At 54.3% G+C, this 19345-nt stretch overlaps 1 protein-coding gene across 1 annotated transcript; it reads right to left on the bottom strand.

Annotated features, from left to right (window-relative positions):
• Window positions 1–1317: 1317 nt before the first annotated feature.
• Window positions 1318–17539, bottom strand: LOC142821083 (uncharacterized). Its single transcript, XM_089774168.1, has 6 exons — window positions 17518–17539; window positions 15391–15681; window positions 9892–10206; window positions 5584–5685; window positions 3690–3856; window positions 1318–2935 (listed from the first exon to the last, which is right to left on the bottom strand). The coding sequence occupies exons 1-6, from the start codon at window positions 17537–17539 to the stop codon at window positions 2789–2791; spliced, it is 1044 nt and encodes a 347-aa protein (XP_089630294.1). The 3' UTR covers window positions 1318–2788.
• Window positions 17540–19345: the final 1806 nt, after the last annotated feature.

The following is a 19345-nucleotide window of genomic DNA, read 5'->3' as shown; positions in this document are numbered from 1 at the left end:
TGCCACTTTCCTGCTACAGGAGACTGTAGGACTTGGCTCTGCTTTGCCTCATTTCACACATGTGGTGTAGCTCAAGTTGGCATTTGCCCCATGTCGCTGTTTGACTTCTCGTGCAAGGTGTATGGAAAAGCAAACCCATTCCAGGCTCACCCTATGTCTCTGGCTAGTCTTGCTTCAACCTCCTAGGACTGTCCTCCATTGGGTGATTCTGCCTCTTTCCTGGTTGGTATTAGGAGAAGCAATCCCATTCCAGGCATGTCCCATTGCGCTCTGTTCAGATACGGATTCCACAGGGACTCAGAGAGAACAGACGTATCTCCGCCTGTGGTGCTCGAATGTATACTCCCCTGTGATACTGTTTGCCAGTGTGGTTTGTGAGGGTATTCCACACAAGGCAGAGTACAGACCCACATTTACACAGCTGTGTCTGAGGGGCTGAATACTGGGGAGTCCAGTTCACACCAGAGAAGCAAACTCATTGCACAGGAATTATGCCAAGGAGAACGATTTTTCTCTCTCCTCCTAATAATATCCTTTTAGGTATTTGAAAACAGCTATCATGTCCCCCTCAGGGTATGTCTATACTAGCCCCCTAGTCCAAACTAGGGTGGCTAATGTAGGTATTTGAACTTGCAAATGAAGCACAGGATTTAAATATCCCCGGCTTCATTTGCATGTTCCCGGGAGGGTGCCATTTTTAAATCCCCTTAGTTCGAACTGCCTGCCGGAAGTCTCCTACTAGAAGATGGATCCACCCTCTGTCAGGCTGGGAAAATTTCAGCTTCCCTTGCCCCACAAACTGCTGCCCCCAGGAGCATCCCCACCCACGTCCAGCAGATGCAGACTGAGCCGAGGAGCAATTTAGGGACCAGGGCAAGAACCCAGGATAGCATCTGCCTTTCCCCCCAGGGACACGGAGTGGATCTGTGGGGGAAGGGTCCTGCCTGTGTCTGGGGATGTTGAACCGACCAGCCAGCCGGCCCGGCAGTAGCTAGAAGGAACCGAGCAGAAACAACAAAGCTCAGGCGGATGTGGGGGAGAGGGGAGTTTTTTCCACCAACACATTTTCTCCGGGGTCTCTGCAAAACCATCTGTTAATGTGCTGCAATTCCAAATCCCACAGAAGATCCTAAGCCCCATAGGGAGAAATGCCTCCCCCGCTGCACTCACACAGACCACGAGCACCCAGATACGGATGGGAGACGTCGTTACCTGCAGGGGACACCGGCCTGGGGAGCATCTGGAGAGAGGCTGGGGGAGAAGAAAAGGGAGGGGCGAGAGCTCTGGGGAGGGGAAAGAAGACACTGAAGGATTCGGGGGGTTGCTGGACAACACACACGCAGGGAGGCTGGGGACTGAGGGGGGCACTTACCCAGCAGAGGGAGGAGGCGAGTTGGCTCCATGCTGAGCCAGTGGCTCCGGATTGGGAGCTGGGCTCTCAGCTCAGCTGCTGGACAAATGTGAGTGCAGGGCGGGGGACGGAGTCAGAGGAAGTCTCAGTCTCACGCATGGTCGCTGCTCAGCTTAGGTGCTGCAGTCACCGCGGTCTGGTGCTCAGGGCGGGAGGAGGGGAGCTCGCCCTTTGCAAGTCTCGGGCAGCCAAATCCCCAGCCCCCACTCCAATTCTCCGGGAGAGGCATAAGGATCTTGGCAAAAATGACTCGACTACATTATGCAAATGAAGCATGACAAAATGATAATCAGAGCTTCATTTGCAAACTGCTGGCAAAAGCCGTCAGTGTAGACAAAGCATAAAGGTTTATTAAAAAGGGAATAAGCAAGTTCTCTGCAGGTTACAGCTAGAAAGAGAGACCCCAAGTCGTACCCATCTAAATCTGGTGAGCGACACAGCTCCGGTCATCTGTTATTCAAATGGGTTTGTTGGCCGACCCAAACAGTCACCCACGGAATATCTGGCTTCAGTTCAGAGTCTCTGGCCCTTCAGCGTTCGAACAACCCAGAACTACTTTCTTCTTTTTGGGGATTTTTACTCCCTTTCCTCCAGAGATCAGGAGGATGGAATCAGTTCACATGCTCGTCTCCAGTCCACAGGTCTCGGAAGCCAACAGCAAGTGTTTTGTGCTCTGATGGTCCACGCTGGGCAGGAAATAGCCCTGCTCTAGTATTTCACACTTGGTCACACTTCTCTCCAGAGTGTGTAGATGTTCACAGTTTACAAAGGAAGCTCTTAATGATCAACTGATAACATGACATGCACCATGACCGGTAAGATTCACACAGGCAGCAGCAACACAGAAACATTTTATAGATTCTAAACATTAAGCACATTCTTGCAAATTTAATATTTATATCAAGGAACAGTCAACACATTCTTATCCTAACACCCGGGTGGCTTTGCCTAGTCTCCAGTGATGAGGTTGTCAGCTCTTAGCTAACACCTGCAGCTACGCAAGAGCTGGCGTCAAACTTGCAGGAGCACCTAAGCTACGTGGTGTTTCTTCGCAGGCAACTCACGTGAGCTACAAAAACTCATAAATCCACAGTGCTGGATATGAGTCTGGCTTGTCTTTCTAACGTAATTCCAGCTACATGTGTAACCCTTTCGACACAACCCAGACACACATCACACAGTAATATTCATGACCGGGGGACATCAGTTTTTCCATGATACTTGACAAGATGCTGTTGGCTAAATATTTCACCTGCAGTGACTTGGGTGGGAACTTTGCCACCTGCCAGACAAGGGCTGTTGGGGTATGAAGGGTGAAGGATGCAGATCCTTGGAGGAGGGGAAAAGATGCAGGGAACAGAGAGAGGGATTCCCCTCTTATTTAGCTGCTTTCTGGGGGAAGGTTGTCACCACGTTGCTGTACAACACTTGTTCATCTTCAGCAGGCTTTGCTTTGTTTTTCGACCGGATCGAGTGGGTCTCTAATGCCTGGATATCTAAGAGTGCGTAGGTGACTTCTGAGTCCTGGTGGGGGAGGAAAGAGAAATGGTGAGAGGGGAGGGGTGCAGGGGTGCTGCTGATGAGAAAGAGGCGACTGGCATTCTTGGGTGTTTGAACAGGAGGAGACCTGGGAGATAATTGTCCTGCTGTACTCTGGACTAGGGAGGCCACAGCTGGAGAGGTGTGTCCAGTTCTGCGCATTTAGGAACATGGGGGCAAACTGGGGGGGTCCAGACAGAGCACGTTCACTCTGGAGTGACACGGCTAATGAGGGACGAGATAGACATCTGCTAAGCCAATGTTGTAAAGAGGACAGTGACCAATTCTTTCCTATGTCTGCTGAAGTTAAGGCAGAATGGGTTTAGTCTGTGGCAAGGGACACTTAGATGCGACATTACAAGAAATATTCTCCCTCTAATGGCAGTTAGTTCTGGAACAGGTGACCTGGGAAATCTCTGTCAAAGGCCAAAGACCCATCGGGCTGGTCCATGTTGAAGTAACGCTATCACAGGAGACCAAAACCGATGACCTCTTGAGGTCCCCGCTCAGCCCTACATGTCTGTGATTCAGTGGTGGTTTGGCGAAAGGGAAGGCCAATTCCCAGCCCATTCTATCTGCATGAACAAACTGGGAAGTATTTTTTGTGGCTGTTTTCTGACAGCCACACCCTACAGAGGAAGCAATATGTGAGGCCTCGGCAACAATTCAGGCATTGTCGGTTCTAAGAGGTTGGATTCTCCTAGCTCTGGAACTTAGCCTTTCAATGCAGTCATGTTACCTGCTCTGTATGATCCGCTCCAGCGCCCGTGGCTTTTGATCCCTTGCTGTCATGGCCTGGATCCAGGTTCCTGGCGTGTTCTCCAAGCTCAACACCTTCCGTGCATTTTGGAGTCTTTGGAACTAGTGCAGAACCATGGAAGAAGGGAGCTGAGGTGGGGACATACCCTGAGGAAACAACCAGCTACAGGGCATGACCTTGAGCAAACGACGCAAACTCAGCTTCATGCCCACGGTCGCTCTGTTTAAATACATTCTTTCTCACGCAAGAGACCTGGAGACTTCTGCAACTTAGACATTATTTTCCCCTCCCTTCACCCTGAGCACAACCAGGAGTCTTAGTGCTGACGTCAAATGAAATTCTATGTCTTAAACCAAACTTCGGCTGAGTTGGCTGTTTGATATCAGGTGTGGAGAAGTCAAATTTGTGCCAATATACATTTGACAGTGTAACGATACCCTTTTAGGTGTCTGTCTTCTTCCTATACTTTGTCCTCTCCTTCAACGTTAAATACCTCACTTACCCTGCCTATTGTAGGCTAGCAGACTTACCCAGTCTTGCACAGGTCCTTCAGGGTAGGAGACTGGTAGGCTAAATCTAGACTGGCAAGATTTAGCACAAATACTCTAAACACAAGAGTTTTTGTGTTAGAGTATTTGAGTAAGAGAGCGTCCATAGTGGCATGTGCCTTTGTGCAAGAGATGTGCTTTTGCGCAAAAGCATCCGTGCCAGTGTAGATGCTCTCTTGCGCAAGAAAGCGCCGATGGCCATTTTAGCCATCGGGCTTTCTTGCGCAAGAAATTAATGTTACCTGTCTACACTGGCCTCTTGCACAAGAACACTTGCACAAGAGGACATATCCCTGAACAGGAGCGTCAGAGAATTTGCGCAAGAAACCCTGATTTCATACAGAAGAACATCAGTGTTCTTGCGCAAATACTCACGGCCAGTGTAGGCAGGCGGCACTAAATCTTGCCAAGGTAGACAGAGCCGTAGTGTGGTGGGTGCAGGACCCAGGGCAGGGCCTTGGAGGTGTGGAGTGGCAGGGCTGGAGGATGAAGTGTCGGGGGTTCAAGAGTGAAGATTTTGGGGTGAGGAAGATCTCAGGTCAGTGACCCCTTCTCGAAGGGATTTCTCTCCCTCCTGGCCACAAGGGGCCTTCTGTCTCCCCATCTCCAGGCCCCTGGCCAACAAGGGCCTTATGTTCTTCCCCCCACAAACAACCTCCCCGCACCCTCCCCAATGACAAGGGGCCTTCTGCCTCCCCACAGGCCCATGGCCGCTAGGGGCCTTATGCCCTCTAGTCCCTCCAGGCCATCAGAGGCCTTCTGTGTCCCTTCAGCTCCCCTGGAGCTGCAGACAAGGACTCAGGGGGATGGGTTTGGGGCTACTTACCCATTCCGGTAGCAGGCAAGGTGGTAGAATTGCAGTCCAACTGGCCACTGTCTCTCAGGGGTCATTCTGCATATAACTCTCCCCTGTGGGCTCACTGCCCTCAATGGCCATGCTCAGTATCATGTCCCTCCTCTCTCTGCCCCCTTCCTTTCCACATGCTGGAACACAGTCCCATTCTCAGCTCTTCCCTTTGTTCTGGGCAAAATCACACCCTAACCCTGCTATCAATTAGGGGAAGAGGAGGCTGCATATGAAGTTTGGGAGTCTTGGCTCTTACTGTTGTGGAGACATTCTTCAACAAATAGACTCACAGACAGACAGACTGAAAGACGTTTGTGAAATACAGGGATCGATTTGGTTTCCACACTGCACTGTGGGAGGTTCCTTTGTGGTTGTGAATACTTTAAACTCTTTACCGAGATCATTATTGAATATTTCTGACTAGACCAGATCTGAGGCACAGGTGGGAGATCCCAGCCTCTCGCCTCCTTTCACCCACCTCTTTTCTTCCTGCGGCAGTAGCAGAGCAGAGCACCCAAGGCTGCGATCAGAAGCAAGATGCCACCAGTTCCCAGCAGAATATAATGGACCCTTTGCAAAGCTGTTCAGGGTACAAAGGAAAGAGAAGGGAGAGCAAATGAGAACAGCCCGGCAGCCGTGATAAAAGATCTGAGCCCCTCAGAGCAATCCAGCCTTGCAAAAGATTTCCTGTGATAACCCCTCACTGTGGTGGCCATTGCACTTTCAGTTTGTACCGGCCTGATGATCTTTCTGAAGTGCGGGAGGATGGTCCAGTGGTGATGGGGCTGGTCTTTGACACTGTCTGTGGGGGGCAACTCCCTGATAATCCACAAGTCACCTCTGAGGCTTCGCTCCTCCTTGCCTCATTTCTCCAGCTCTAAAAGTGGCACTGAAGGTCTCATTCTAGTCACACCGTCGTGAGGTGCCCAGATTCTAGGCCACTGAAGTGTCAGAGCTGGAAAGGACATGGGAGGCCGGGGAGGTAGAAATGGGTTTTTTCTATCACCAAGTGAGATCTGTCTCCTCATCCAACCCCCTTTTCCCATGAGAGCACTGGGGGATGGGTCTCCTCCAATGGGAGCAACACAGGGAGATGGATTAAGGCATTAGTGATGTCTCACCCTCACAGTCACAGCCTGGCTCCTGGAGGCAGGACCCACCTCCCACCCCTGTTCTCCTCGTACCCACAGGTGAATTCCCCAGTGTCGCTGGGACCAGCCTCTGGGATGCTGAGCACAGAGATGTTCATGGAGCTGGTGCTGGGCTCGGTGGAGCTGATCTCAGATTTTTAATTCACCCAAGTTCCAAGGCTGTACTTCAGCTGAAGTCTTTGCAAAGATTTTAAGGGACTATAAATACACACTGGCCTCAAAGATAAGATGTCTAAGCAATCATCATGGCTTAGTAGAATAAGAACACAAGGCACATTTTAAAACCACCGGGAAGGACCAACATGCATGCGAGGAAAGGTGAAGGGATAAGTGCGAAGGCCAAACATTCTAGAAAGATACCAAGAACAGATGTAACGATGGCGAAGATTGCTGTCCCGCCCCATCGAGATGGAAGCAGTGGGCAAACTGAGGGCTCTGAAGGAAGACAAGCATTTATCCATCGGGACAAAATATTTGTGATCAAAACCCAATTAGCCTGGCATAAAAAAGACGATAAGGAGCAAGAGAAACAACTGGAAAGAACAAACACCCATCAGAAAAAACAGCAGAAGAAGGGGAAAACCCACTGATCCTGATGGGGGAGAACCGGGGGGTGGGATAGCTCAGTGGTTTGAGCGTTGGTGTGCTAAACCCAGGGGTGTGAGGTCAAACTTTGTGGAGACCGTTTAGGGATTTGGGGCAAAAATTTGTCAGGGCTGCTACTTGGTCCTCCTGTGAAGGCAGGGCACTGGAGCTGATGATCTTTCAAGGTCCCTTCCAGTTGTAGGAAATGGGCAATTTCTATTAATTTAATTTAATTTGTTTAATTAGCAAAGGAGAACAGTTTTGCCTTAAGAGCAAGGGCGTCCTGCCATGGATGGAGCATCAGTTCGGACCAATACACCCCTCGCTCCTCCGCCCGAGCTCAAACAGGCTGGCCACAGACCATGGACTGGTAATCATAACTGTGATTGGGGGATTGTGTCTGTCTGTGTATGTAAGTGTATGCTCTCTGCTTCCCCAATGTATTCTCAATACAGATGGTGAGTTGTCTTTTGCCCCTATAAAGACCCCGTGTGCTTCGTAGAAGTGTAACACCTCAGGGGATCTGGCCCCTTTCACACTTCTTGAGCTATGGCCTATTGACCCCATCGAAGTCTGACCCATTGATACCAGCTTGTGATCTTGCCCATTCATGGAATAGTCACTGAAACAAGCCCTGGTGCAGCAGTGTCCTTAGGTGTGATTTAAACTGGTGTTTGGAGGGTCTAACGTGCCACCGGGAGTCCTTGAAAGACAGAGAACTGGTCCCTACGGTCAAAAACTCAGGCCAAACCGACAGTCACTTACCCCAGATTAATTGGCCACAGACACATTACAAAGACCCATGAAAGCCAAGTCTGTTGTAAATGCTATGAGAGTCTATTCACGAGGAAAAAGGAAGGAGAGAGCTAGCTGCAAAATTCATCCAGGAAAGAGACACAACCCAAAGAGTTCCCATCTAAATCCAAAGAGTGACAGAGCTGCAGGGACCTGTCTATTCACAGGGTCTCTCCGGGCAAACTGAGGACACATTTCACGGGGATCTCTGGTTTCAATGCAGAGTCTCTGGCCCTTCTGAGGTCAAACAGCCAAATCGATTCAGTTTCTTTTCCTTGGGGACTTTCATTCACACGTTCGTCTCCACTTCCAAGGAGCAGGGGACACAATCCACCAAAAGTTTTGCCCTCTCCTGTTCCACAGTTGATTGTCTTGAGGCCTTCTTTGGCAGGGCAGGAAATAACCTCTCCTCTGGATAACTCATATTCCAAACATGGTCCTGGTTCTCTCCACACTGTGTGTGTTTATCGTTTTAGTTCAAACACTGAAAGATCCCCTTGAAAAATTTGGTACGGTCTTTATCAATGAGGTGATTCCAGGCAGGTACATACCAGCATTTTGTAGTAACATCAGAACACAAGAGACACGCTTAGGAGACTAATTCCTATTTTGAGCAAAATCAACAGTCATGTGACCTGGTCTGGTCTCCACCAATGAGGTGGCCAGTTTTAGTATGTTACCCTGGATTTAAGGTGCATGTTTGGATCTCATATTGTGTTCAAATCAACTGCCACCATGTGCATTAGACACCATGGATTAAACAAAGAGAATACGACCTCGTTAATGGTTAATTGGAAAGCAGGCACTTAGCTTGGAGATCGAAACTAGCTTTTGGTTCCTGGCAGAGTGGGAGAAAGGAAAAGAAAATCAACAAGTGAGACTGAAAATCTCCTTGGATGAGGCCCCAAGTCAGGTTGCCTCGGAAATAACAAGTTTCTGGAACCGTAGGAAACGTGATGATTCCACAAAGAGCTTTAAGACTTGGCTGCTCTGCAGAAGTTAATTATGAGATAAGAGAAGACTGACGTGGCTGTGGAAGCCATGTTAGTGGAAAGAGGCTTTGAACATTGTCCATTCTCCAGGGGAGCACGTCTCTTGATGGGCTTTGCCTTTGCTCAAGAAGCAGGCTGGTCACTTGGGTAGCCCATCTCCAGCCCCATCAATAGCTGAGTCGACACCTCCTCTCCAGGGCTTTGTTGGAAGATGTCCGGGGAAGCAAACCTACTTCAGGTTCAGCCTATATCTCTGGCTCCTTTTGGGTCAATCTCTTTCCACAATCACCCGATTCTGTCAGTGGTAAGGACTGTCCTCAATTGGGTGATTCTGTCTCTTTCCTGGTTGGTTTTAGGAAAAGCAATCCCATTCCAGGCACATCCCATTGCGCTGTGTTCAAATACAGATTTCACAGGGACTCAGAGAACGGCCGTATCTTCACCTGTGTCACTCTCACATCTACTCCCCTGTGATATTATTTTTCCATGCAGTTTGGGAAGTTATTCCTCCCAAGGCAGAACACAGACCCACATTTTCACATCTGCGTGCGGGACATGAATACTGGGGAGCCAGGTTCACACCAAAGAAGCAATCTCTGTGCACAGGAGTTATGCAGCTGTGAAAAAGTGGCCGTGCCCCGCCATGGACACAGCTGTAGTTCTGTTGGTGGCTGAAATGCTCGTGGTGCCCAAAGCCCTTTCAGACCCTGCGGATGTTTCCAAGGTCTCACTCTGCTTTTCCACCAGAACTTCCCCCTCCAGTTGAAATTCAAGCTAAGTGATTGCAGCAAATGGGAAAACTTGTGGGGAGGATCCAAGGCCCCGGATGAAAGGCCCCTCAGCAGAACAAGCCAGGGACCTGCATCTAGAAGCAGCGGTAGGAGACTTGAAAGATGAGGCCATTGATGAGGAAGAAGGAGCCGCCCACGGCCACCTCCCGGACCCAGCGGAAGCCGTGAGCTGCAGAGATGGAGAATCATGAATGGAACTAGCTGGTTATGTCACTGCTCAGCATCCTGCCCGTGGTATCAAAGATTTTTCTGCCTCTAGGATCTGTGATGAACTCCTCTGCCACATGTCCTCTGTCCCCAGATGCTTCCTGTCTGTGTGTGTCTGTCCTTCTTTTGCCTGCCTACCCTGTAACACCACTGTGCCCTGCCCTGCCCTGCCTTGCCCTTGCTTGTACCGCCAGAGCATGGGGGAAGTGTGGGTGTTAGGGAAGGGGACCTTGGGGGAGATGTTAGCAGACAGCAGCAGACTCACCTGGCATTGTGACATTCACAGTCACGTTCTCAGCCCGGCTCCTTGGGGACGGGATCCACCTCCCAGACACATTCTTCTCGTACCCACAGGTGAAATCCCCAGTAATGTTGGGACTGGCCCGTGGGATGCTGAGCACAGAGACATTCACAGAGCTGGTGCCGGGCTCCCCAGCAATGAGCTCGACTCCATCCTTGTAGAAGTGAAACCTCCGCTCATGGGTCTCCCCAGGGGCCGTGCAGGTGATGTTCAGGGAAAACCCTTCACTCACCACTCGAGACAGGGGATCCACACTCAGCTCTGGCTGGGGAGGGGGATCTGTGGGGAGCAACAGAGAAGAGGGGCCATTAGGGGCCTGGGAGGGGAGAAAGTGGAGCCCAGAATTTGGTTCATTCACAGCTGAATTTTGCAATGAAACCAGAGGCTCTGGAGAGATAACAGGGTCCCCAGGGGCTCCTCACAGAAATGAGCAGGAGCCGGGCCATAGTCCTTCCCACACAATGTGGGGCTGATATATGGGGGTCAAAGGTAGACATACGCAATTTGCTCGTTTTGTGTCCCCCTCCGTGGCCAATGCTTCATTGAGCCTTCAACAGACCGGGGGAGAGGAGGAGGCGGGGCAGGGAGCCATTGACTGTGGGATCCCCTCCCCTCTTGTCAGGCTGTTTGAGACCTGAGAGCCCTGTTCAGAATCTACCATCAGGGGCCATGTTGGATTGGTGTGTCCATGGCAGCCTTGTATTGAGACCACATTTGGGGGGAGGGTCAAAGGTGGACAAAGGCAACATTGCTCATTTTGTGTGCTCCCTCCACTGCCAGTGCACCAGGGAGGGCCCAGGTACGGGCAGGTGTAGGCTGATCTGCCAGGTGTCTTGGCTGGACACCCCGCTGGAGATCTGATCCCTCCTATGATAGAAGAACCTGTATCCTGCTGCTTTCACACACATTGGAGCCAAGGGTGACCAGCTCCCCTCAGATATAGATGGGCTGAGGAGGGTCTCACCTGTCACTGACACCGGGACACGGGGGCTCTTTTCCGACGGGATCTCTCGCCCACGCTCCACTCTCCAGTACAGGCAGGTGTAGGCTTGGCTGGCGGCTGCGTAACTCGTGCTGATCTGCCAGGTGCCCTGGCTGGATTCCCCGCTGGAGATCTGCTCCCCGCTCTGGTTGAAGAACCTGTATCCTGCTGCTGTCTCATTCAGTTGTCCAGAGCACCTGAGGGTGACCTGCTCCCCTCGGATATAGATGGGTTGAGGAGGGTCCAGAGACAGGCTGGGGGGAGGTGGACGTGCTGGGAGGGAGAGAAGTGGGGAGGGGAGATAGATGAGCTAAGTCCCTGACTCCCTCACACAAACTTCTCCAGTCTCCCTGCCCAGAGCTGCCTCCCCCAGGCTGAGACCCCCAGGCTGGTTCTTCCCTGCTTGGCTCTCCAAGATGGACAGGTGTGTATAGCAGGGACACATGCATAACCCAGAGCGCACCCAGAGATCTGCCAGGCCCTGGGAGGGGAGGGGAAGACGATACCAGGTCAGTCAGTTTGCAAATGTCATTGTGGGCAGCAGAGATCTCCCTGCGGGAACCCAGTGGGACCAGCCTCCCCTGCTGGGTACCAATGGGGCAGCTCCTGCCCAGGGCAGCTCAGCCAGCATGGTTTGGGAGGTGGTTGTGCAGGTGAGGCCGGCGGTGTCAAGGAGCTGCCCCCAGCAGGCACAGACCAGGCTGCCCTGCACTGAGGGCACATGCTAGTGACGTGCCTCAGAGCCCTCGGTCCCCAGGGAACTTCACACTTGCCAACGGTGCCATGGCCCCATGAACAGCAGCTTAGTTTCTGGCACCATTGGCTGAATGGCGCTACAGCCCACTAGCATCACTGTGGCTGTGCCTACAGACACCGCTGTGTGGGGTCCACTCGCTGGGCGGGGCTGCCCACGGCACAGCCAGGAGGAGGGATGGGGGGTGCCTGTCTCAGCTGTGAGCACCAGGGGTATGTCGAGACTGGATCCCTCTGCCGGCAGAGGGATGCAGCGTAGGCTGGGTGAAATTGCTAATGAAGCGGGGATTTAAATATCCCATGCTTCATTATCATAAACACGGCCTGTGCTTTTTTGCCACGGAGGTTAGGCAGCGAAAAGCGACAGTCTAGACACAGATCTATCGCTAAGGAAAGCCTTTGTCAACAGATCCCTTATGGCTCGTAAAACGCGGGAAGGCAGAGAATCGGACAAGATTGTGGGAAGTGGCCCCATCGGACCAGGGAGGAAGAGGCCCAGAGCAGGCGTGGGAGCCGCTTCTCCCAACCTGGGAACCCAGGCGTGTTTCAACAGGACTTCCCCGCCGAGGGAGTGGCATGGACGGCTCTCTCAGAATTGTAACTATGACTGGCCAGCAGCACATGCCCAAAGGTCACAGATATGGGATGAAGCCAAGATACTGGTGCCCGTGCAGGTGAATGGAACCCCCACCACTGCCCTGGTGGATTCAGGCTGCAGCCAAACCTCTGTGTGAACTGGGGTGGTGGCTCCCTTTGCCCAACGGAGACCCCCCGCTACAAATGTTCTGCATTCACGGGGATTTCAGATCCCATCCCACAGCCTGGGTGAGGTTGGAAGACAGGAAGTGTGGGGCACACTGGCTAATGGTAGTGGCCCCAAAGGTACCCTCTCTGGTGGTCCATGGGTGGGACTAGCCAGGGTTTGCAAAATTACTTCGAGAAGGAAGCGCGCTCATAGCAAATACTGTCCTAGCCTGAGAAGCGCGCCGATTCCTGCTAGGAACCTCACCAGTGTGTGTGTGTGGGGGGGGATGCCTAAGAAGAACAGGTGTGGGGAGCAGAGGGAGGGCAGACAATGGTGCTGGGGGAAGGAGCCTCTGGAGGAGAGGGGTCAGTGCAGAGGATGGACAAGGAGAAGCCCCAGGCTCTGCTAAAGTGTCTCTGGACAGCCAGTCTGGGGGCACCGATGGAATGAGGCCGGGGGCACTGGGAGCTGTATCTGGGTAGGGATGGAGAAAGGTCCCCCAGCTCGTCCCCTCATGGGAACAGGGTCTCACCCGTCACTGACACCGAGACAGGGGGGCTCTTTTCTGACGGGATCTCTCGCCCACGCTCCACTCTCCAGTACAGGCAGGTGTAGGCTTGGCTGGCGGCTGCATCCCTCGTGCTGATCTGCCAGGTGACCTGGCTGGATTCCCTGCTAGAGATCTTCTCCCCGCTCTGGTTGAAGAACCTGTATCCTGCTGCTTTCTCATTCAGTTGACCAGAGCACCTGAGTATAACCCGCTCCCCTCGGATGTAGATGGGATGAGGAGGGTCCAGAGACAGGCTGGGGCGAGGTGGACATTCTGGGAGGGAGAGAAGTGGGGAGGGGAGATAGATGAGCCAAGTCCCTGACTCCCTCACACAAACTTCTCCAGTCTCCCTGCCCAGAGCTGCCTGCCCCAGGCTGAGACCCCCAGGCTGGTTCTTCCCTGCTTGGCTCTCCCAGATGGACAGGTGAATACAGCAGGGACACATGCATGACCCAGAGCGCACCCCAAGATCTGCCAGGCCCTGGGAGGGGAGGGGAAGACTATACCAGGTCAGTCAGTTTGCAAATGTCATTGTGGGCAGCAGAGATCTCCCTGCGGGACCCAGTGGGACCAGCCTCCCCTGCTGGGTACGTGAGGAGGCAGCTCCTGCCCAAGGCAGCTCAGCCAGCATGGTTTGGGAGGTGGTTATGCAGGTGAGGCCGGGGGTGTCAGGGAGCTGCCCCCAGCAGGCACAGACCAGGCTGCCCTGCACTGAGGGCACATGCAAGTGACGTTCCTCAGAGCCCTCGGTCCCCAGGGAACTTCACACTTGCCAAGGGGCCATGGCCCCATGAACAGCAGCTTAGTTTCTGGCACCATTGGCTGAATGGTGCTACAGCCCACTAGCATCGCAGCGGCTGTGCCTACACACACCTCTGTGCGGGGTCCACTGGCTGGGCTGGGCTGCCCAGGGCACAGCCAGGCGGAGGGATGGGGGGTGCCTGTCTCAGCTGTGAGCACCAGGGGTATGTCGAGACTGGATCCCTCTGCCAGCAGAGGGATGCAGCTTAGGCTGGGTGATATTGCTAATGAAGAGGGGATTTAAATATCCCATGCTTCATTAGCATATACACGGCCTGTGCTATTTTCACCACGGAGGTTAGGCAGCGAAAAGCGACAGTCTAGACACAGATCTATCGCTAAGGAAAGCCTTTGTCAACAGATCCCTTATGGCTCATAAAACACGGGAAGGCAGAGAACAGGACAAGATCGTGGGATATGGCCCCATCGGACCAGGGAGGAAGAGGCCCAGAGCAGGCGCGGGAGCCGCTTCTCCCGTCCTGGGAACCTAGGTGTGTTTCAGCAGGATTTCCCCGCTGAGGGAGTGACACGCTGTCCTGCCACTCACAGGGCCCGGGGCTGGGACCTGATGAAGTAGGGTGAGCCCAGGTCCCTCTCCCACGGGTGCAGCCCCGCTGTACCCCTGATCTGCCAGCACAGGTCTTGCCATAAAGGGCCATACAGAGACAGAGCTTATTGACTTGGGCCAGTGGTCCTTTTTCTAGAGGGATAGTCAGTGCCTGGGTTTGTGGACTCAGGGTCCCTCATGGTCTGCCAGATGGGGCAGGAGGGAGCACCCCCCCACACCTGGTGGAGAATGTGGGTACGATCTCTCCCCTAATACAAGCGGAAAAGCGAGAGGACAGACTTGCCCCCCCCCCAGAAAAATAGGGAAGAGAGAGAAGAGGGGGTATCCCTTGTGTAGTTGTTAACGATTATACCGCCAAGGACCCTGGAGATAGGGCGGCTGCAAAGGGGACGGCCCTCTCAGAATTGTAACCATGGCTGGTCAGCAGCACATGCCCAAAGGTCGCAGATATGGGAAGAAGCCAAGATACTGGTGCCCGTGCTGGTGAATAGAACCCCCACCACTGCCCTGGTGGATTCAGGCTGCAGCCAAACCTCTGTGTGAACTGGGGTGGGGGCTCCCTTTGCCCAACGGAGACCCCCGCTACAGATGTTGTGCATTCACGGGGATTTCAGATCCCATCCCACAGCCTGGGTGAGGTTGGAAGACAGGAAGTGTGGGGCTAGTTGTAGTGGCCCCAAAGGTACCCTCTCTGGTGGGACTAGCCAGGGTTTGCCAAGTTACTTCAAGAAGGAAGCGCGCTGATGGCAAACACTGTCATAGCTTGAGAATCTCGCCGATTCCTGCTAGCAACCTCACCAGTGTGTGTGTGGGGGGGGGGGGGATGCCTAAGAATAACAGGTGGGGAGCAGAGGGAGGGCAGACAATGGTGCTGGGGGAAGGAGCCTCTGGAGGAGAGGGGTCAGTGCAGAGGATGGAGGAGAAGGCTCAGGCTCTCCTAAAATGCCTCTGGACAGACAGTCTGGGGGCACGGATGGAACGAGGCAGGGGGCACTGGGAGCTGGATCTGGGTCGGGATGGAGAAAGGTCCCCCAGCTCGTCCCCTCATGGGAACAGGGTCTCACCCGTCACTGACACCAGGACAGGGGGGCTCTTTTCCGACGGGATCTCTCGCCTGCGCTCCACTCTCCAGTACAGACAGGTGTAGGCTTGGCTGGCGGCTGCGTAACTCGTGCTGATCTGCCAGGTGCCCTGGCTGGAGACCCCGCTGGAGATCTGCTCCCCTCTCTGGTTGAAGAATCTGTATCCTGCTGCTGTCTCATTCAGTTGACCAGAGCACCTGAGTATAACTTGCTCCCCTCGGATGTAGATGGGATGAGGAGGGTCCAGAGACAGCCTGGGGGGAGGTGGACTTTCTGGGATGGAGAGAAATGGGGAGGGGAGATAGATGAGCCAGGTCCCTGACTCCCTCACACAAACTTCTCCAGTCTCCCTGCCCAGAGCTGCCTCCCCCAGGCTGAGAGACCCAGGCCGGTTTTCCCCACTTGGCTCTCCCAGATGGACAGGTGAATACAGTAGGGACACATGCATGACCCAGAGCGCACCCCAAGATCTGCTGGGCACTGGGAGGGGAAGATGATACCAGGTCAGTCAGTTTGCAAATGTCATTGTGGGCAGCAGAGATCTCCCTGAGAGAACCCAGTGGGACCAGCCTCCCCTGCTGGGTACATGAGGAGGCAGCTTATGCCCAGGGCAGCTCAACCAGCATGGTCTGGGTGGTGGTTGTGCAGGTGAGGCTGGGGGTGTCAGGGAGCTGCCCCCAGCAGGCACAGACCAGGCTGCCCTGCACTGAGGGCACATGCTAGAGACGTGCCTCAGAGCCCTCGGTCCCCAGGGAACTTCACACTTGCCAACGGTGCCATGGCCCCATGAATAGCAGCTTAGTTTCTGGCACCATTGGCTGAATGGCGCTACAGCCCACTAGCATCGCAGCGGCTGTGCCTACAGACACCGCTGTGTGGGGTCCACTGGCAGGGCTGTGCTGCCCAGGACTCAGCCGGGAGGAGGGATGGGGGGTGCCTGTCTTAGCTGTGAGCACCAGGGGTATGTCGAGACTGGATCCCTCTGCCAGCAGAGGGATGCAGCTTAGGCTGGGTGAAATTGCTAATGAAGAGGGGATTTAAATATCCCATGCTTCATTAGCATATACACGGCCTGTGCGATTTTCACCACGGAGGTTAGGCAGTGAAAAGCGACAGTCTAGACACAGATCTATCGCTAAGGAAAGCCTTTGTCAACAGATCCCTTATGGCTCGTAAAACGCGGGAAGGCAGAGAACCTGACAAGATTGTGGGAATTGGCCCCATCGGACCAGGGAGGAAGAGGCCCAGAGCAGGCCCGTGAGCCGCTTCTCCCATCCTGGGAACCTAGGCGTGTTTCAGCAGGATTTCCCCGCTAAGGGAGTGACATGCTGTCCTGCCACTCACAGGGCCTGGGGCTGGGACCTGATGAAGTAGGGTGAGCCCAGGTCCCTCTCCCACGGGTGCAGCCCCGCTGTACCCCTGATCTGCCAGCACAGGTCTTGCCATAAAGGGCCATACAGAGACAGAGCTTATTGACTTGGGCCAGTGGTCCTTTTTCTAGAGGGATAGTAAGTGCCTGGGTTTGTGGACTCAGGGTCCCTCGTGGTCTGCCAGATGGGGCAGGAGGGAGCACAACACCACACCTGGTGGAGAATGTGGGTACGATCTCTCCCCTAATACGAGCAGAAAAGCGAGGGGACAGACTTGCCCCCCCCCCCAGAAAAATAGGGAAGAGAGAGAAGAGGGGGTATCCCTTGTGTAGTTGTTAACGATTATACCGCCAAGGACCCTGGAGATAGGGCGGCTGCAAAGGGGACGGCTCTCTCAGAATTGTAACCATGGCTGGTCAGCAGCACATGCCCAAAGGTCACAGATATGGGAAGAAGCCAAGATACTGGTTTCCGTGCAGGTGAATGGAACCCCCACCACTGCCCTGGTGGATTCAGGCTGCAGCCAAACCTCTGTGTGGATTGGGGTGGGGGCTCCCTTTGCCCAACGGAGACCCCCCGCTACAGATGTTGTGCATTCACGGGGATTTCAGATCCCATCCCACAGCCTGGGTGAGGTTGGAAGACAGGAAGTGTGGGGCACACTGGCTAATGGTAGTGGCCCCAAAGGTACCCTCTCTGGTGGTCCATGGGTGGGACTAGCCAGGGTTTGCCAAATTACTTTGAGAAGGAAGCGCGCTCATGGCAAATACTGTCCTAGCTTGAGAAGCGCACCGATTCCTGCTAGGAACCTCACCAGTGTGTGGGGGGGGGGGATGCCTAAGAACAACAGGTGGGGAGCAGAGGGAGGGCAGACAATGGTGCTGGGGGAAGGAGCCTCTGGAGGAGAGGGGTCAGTGCAGAGGATGGAGGAGGAGAAGCCCCAGGCTCTGCTAAAGTGTCTCTGGACAGCCAGGCTGGGGGCACGGATGAAACGAGACAGGGGGCACTGGAAGCTGTATCTGGGTAGGGATGGAGAAAGGTCCCTCAGCTCGTCCCCTCATGGGAACAGGGTCTCACCCGTCACAGACACCGGGACAGGGGGGCTCTTTTCCGACGGGATCTCTCGCCCACTCTCCACTCTCCAGTACAGGCAGGTGTAGCCTTGGCTGGCGGCTGCGTCACTCGTGCTGATCTGCCAGGTGACCTGGCTGGAGACCCCGCTGGAGATCTGCTCCCCGCGGTGGTTGAAGAACCTGTATCCTGCTGCTTCCTCATTCAGTTGACCGGAGCACCTGAGGGTGACCTGCTCCCCTCGGATGTAGATGGGCTGAGGAGGGTCCAGAGACAGGCTGGGGGGAGGTGGACGTTCTGGGAGGGAGAGAAGTGGGGAGGGGAGATAGATGAGCCAAGTCCCTGACTCCCTCACACAAACTTCTCCAGTCTCCCTGCCCAGAACTGCCTGCCCCAGGCTGAGAGACCCAGGCTGGTTTTCCCCGCTTGGCTCTCCCAGATGGACAGGTGAATACAGCAGGGACACATGCATGACCCAGAGCGCACCCAGAGATCTGCCAGGCCCTGGGAGGGGAGGGGAAGACGATACCAGGTCAGTCAGTTTGCAAATGTCAATGTGGGCAGCAGAGATCTCCCTGCGGGAATCCAGTGGGACCAGCCTCCCCTGCTGGGTACGTGAAGAGGCAGCTCCTGCCCAGGGCAGCTCAGCCAGCATGGTCTGGGAGGTGGTTGTGCAGGTGAGGCTGGGGATGTCAGGGGCTGCCCCCAGCAGGCACAGACCAGGCTGCCCTGCACTGAGGGCACATGCTAGTGACATGCCTCATAGCCCTCGGTCCCCAGGGAACTTCACACTTGCCAACGGTGCCATGGCCCCATGAACAGCAGCTTAGTTTCTGGCACCATTGGCTGAATGGCGCTACAGCCCACTAGCATCGCAGCGGCTGTGCCTACAGACACCGCTGTGTGGGGTCCACTGGCTGGGCTGGGCTGCCCAGGGCTCAGCCGGGAGGAGGGATGGGGGGTGCCTGTCTCAGCTGTGAGCACCAGGGGTATGTCGAGACTGGATCCCTCTGCCGGCAGAGGGATGCAGCTTAGGCTAGGTGAAATTGCTAATGAAGCCGGGATTTAAATATCCCGTGCTTCATTAGCATAAACACGGCCTGTGCTTTTTTCGCCACGGAGGTTAGGCAGTGAAAAGCGACAGTCTAGACACAGATCTATCACTAAGGAAAGCCTTTGTCAACATATCCCTTGTGGCTCGTAAAACACGGGAAGGCAGAGAACCGGACAAGATCGTGGGAAGTGGCCCCATCGGACCAGGGAGGAAGAGGCCCAGAGCAGGTGCGGGAGCCGCTTCTCCCGTCCTGGGAAGCCAGGCGTGTTTCAACAGGACTTCCCTGCCAAGGGAGTGGCATGGACGGCCCTCTCAGAATTGTAACTATGACTGGCCAGCAGCACGTGCCCAAGGGGCACGGATATGGGATGAAGCCAAGATACTGGTGCCCGTGCAGGCGAATGGAACCCCCACCACTGCCTTGGTGGATTCAGGCTGCAGC

The sequence above is a fragment of the Pelodiscus sinensis genome, chromosome 30 (assembly GCF_052426305.1).
Source record: "Pelodiscus sinensis isolate ZL-2025 chromosome 30, ASM5242630v1, whole genome shotgun sequence".
Taxonomy (NCBI): Eukaryota; Metazoa; Chordata; order Testudines; family Trionychidae; genus Pelodiscus; species Pelodiscus sinensis.
This window is presented reverse-complemented; position numbering and strand designations above follow the sequence as displayed.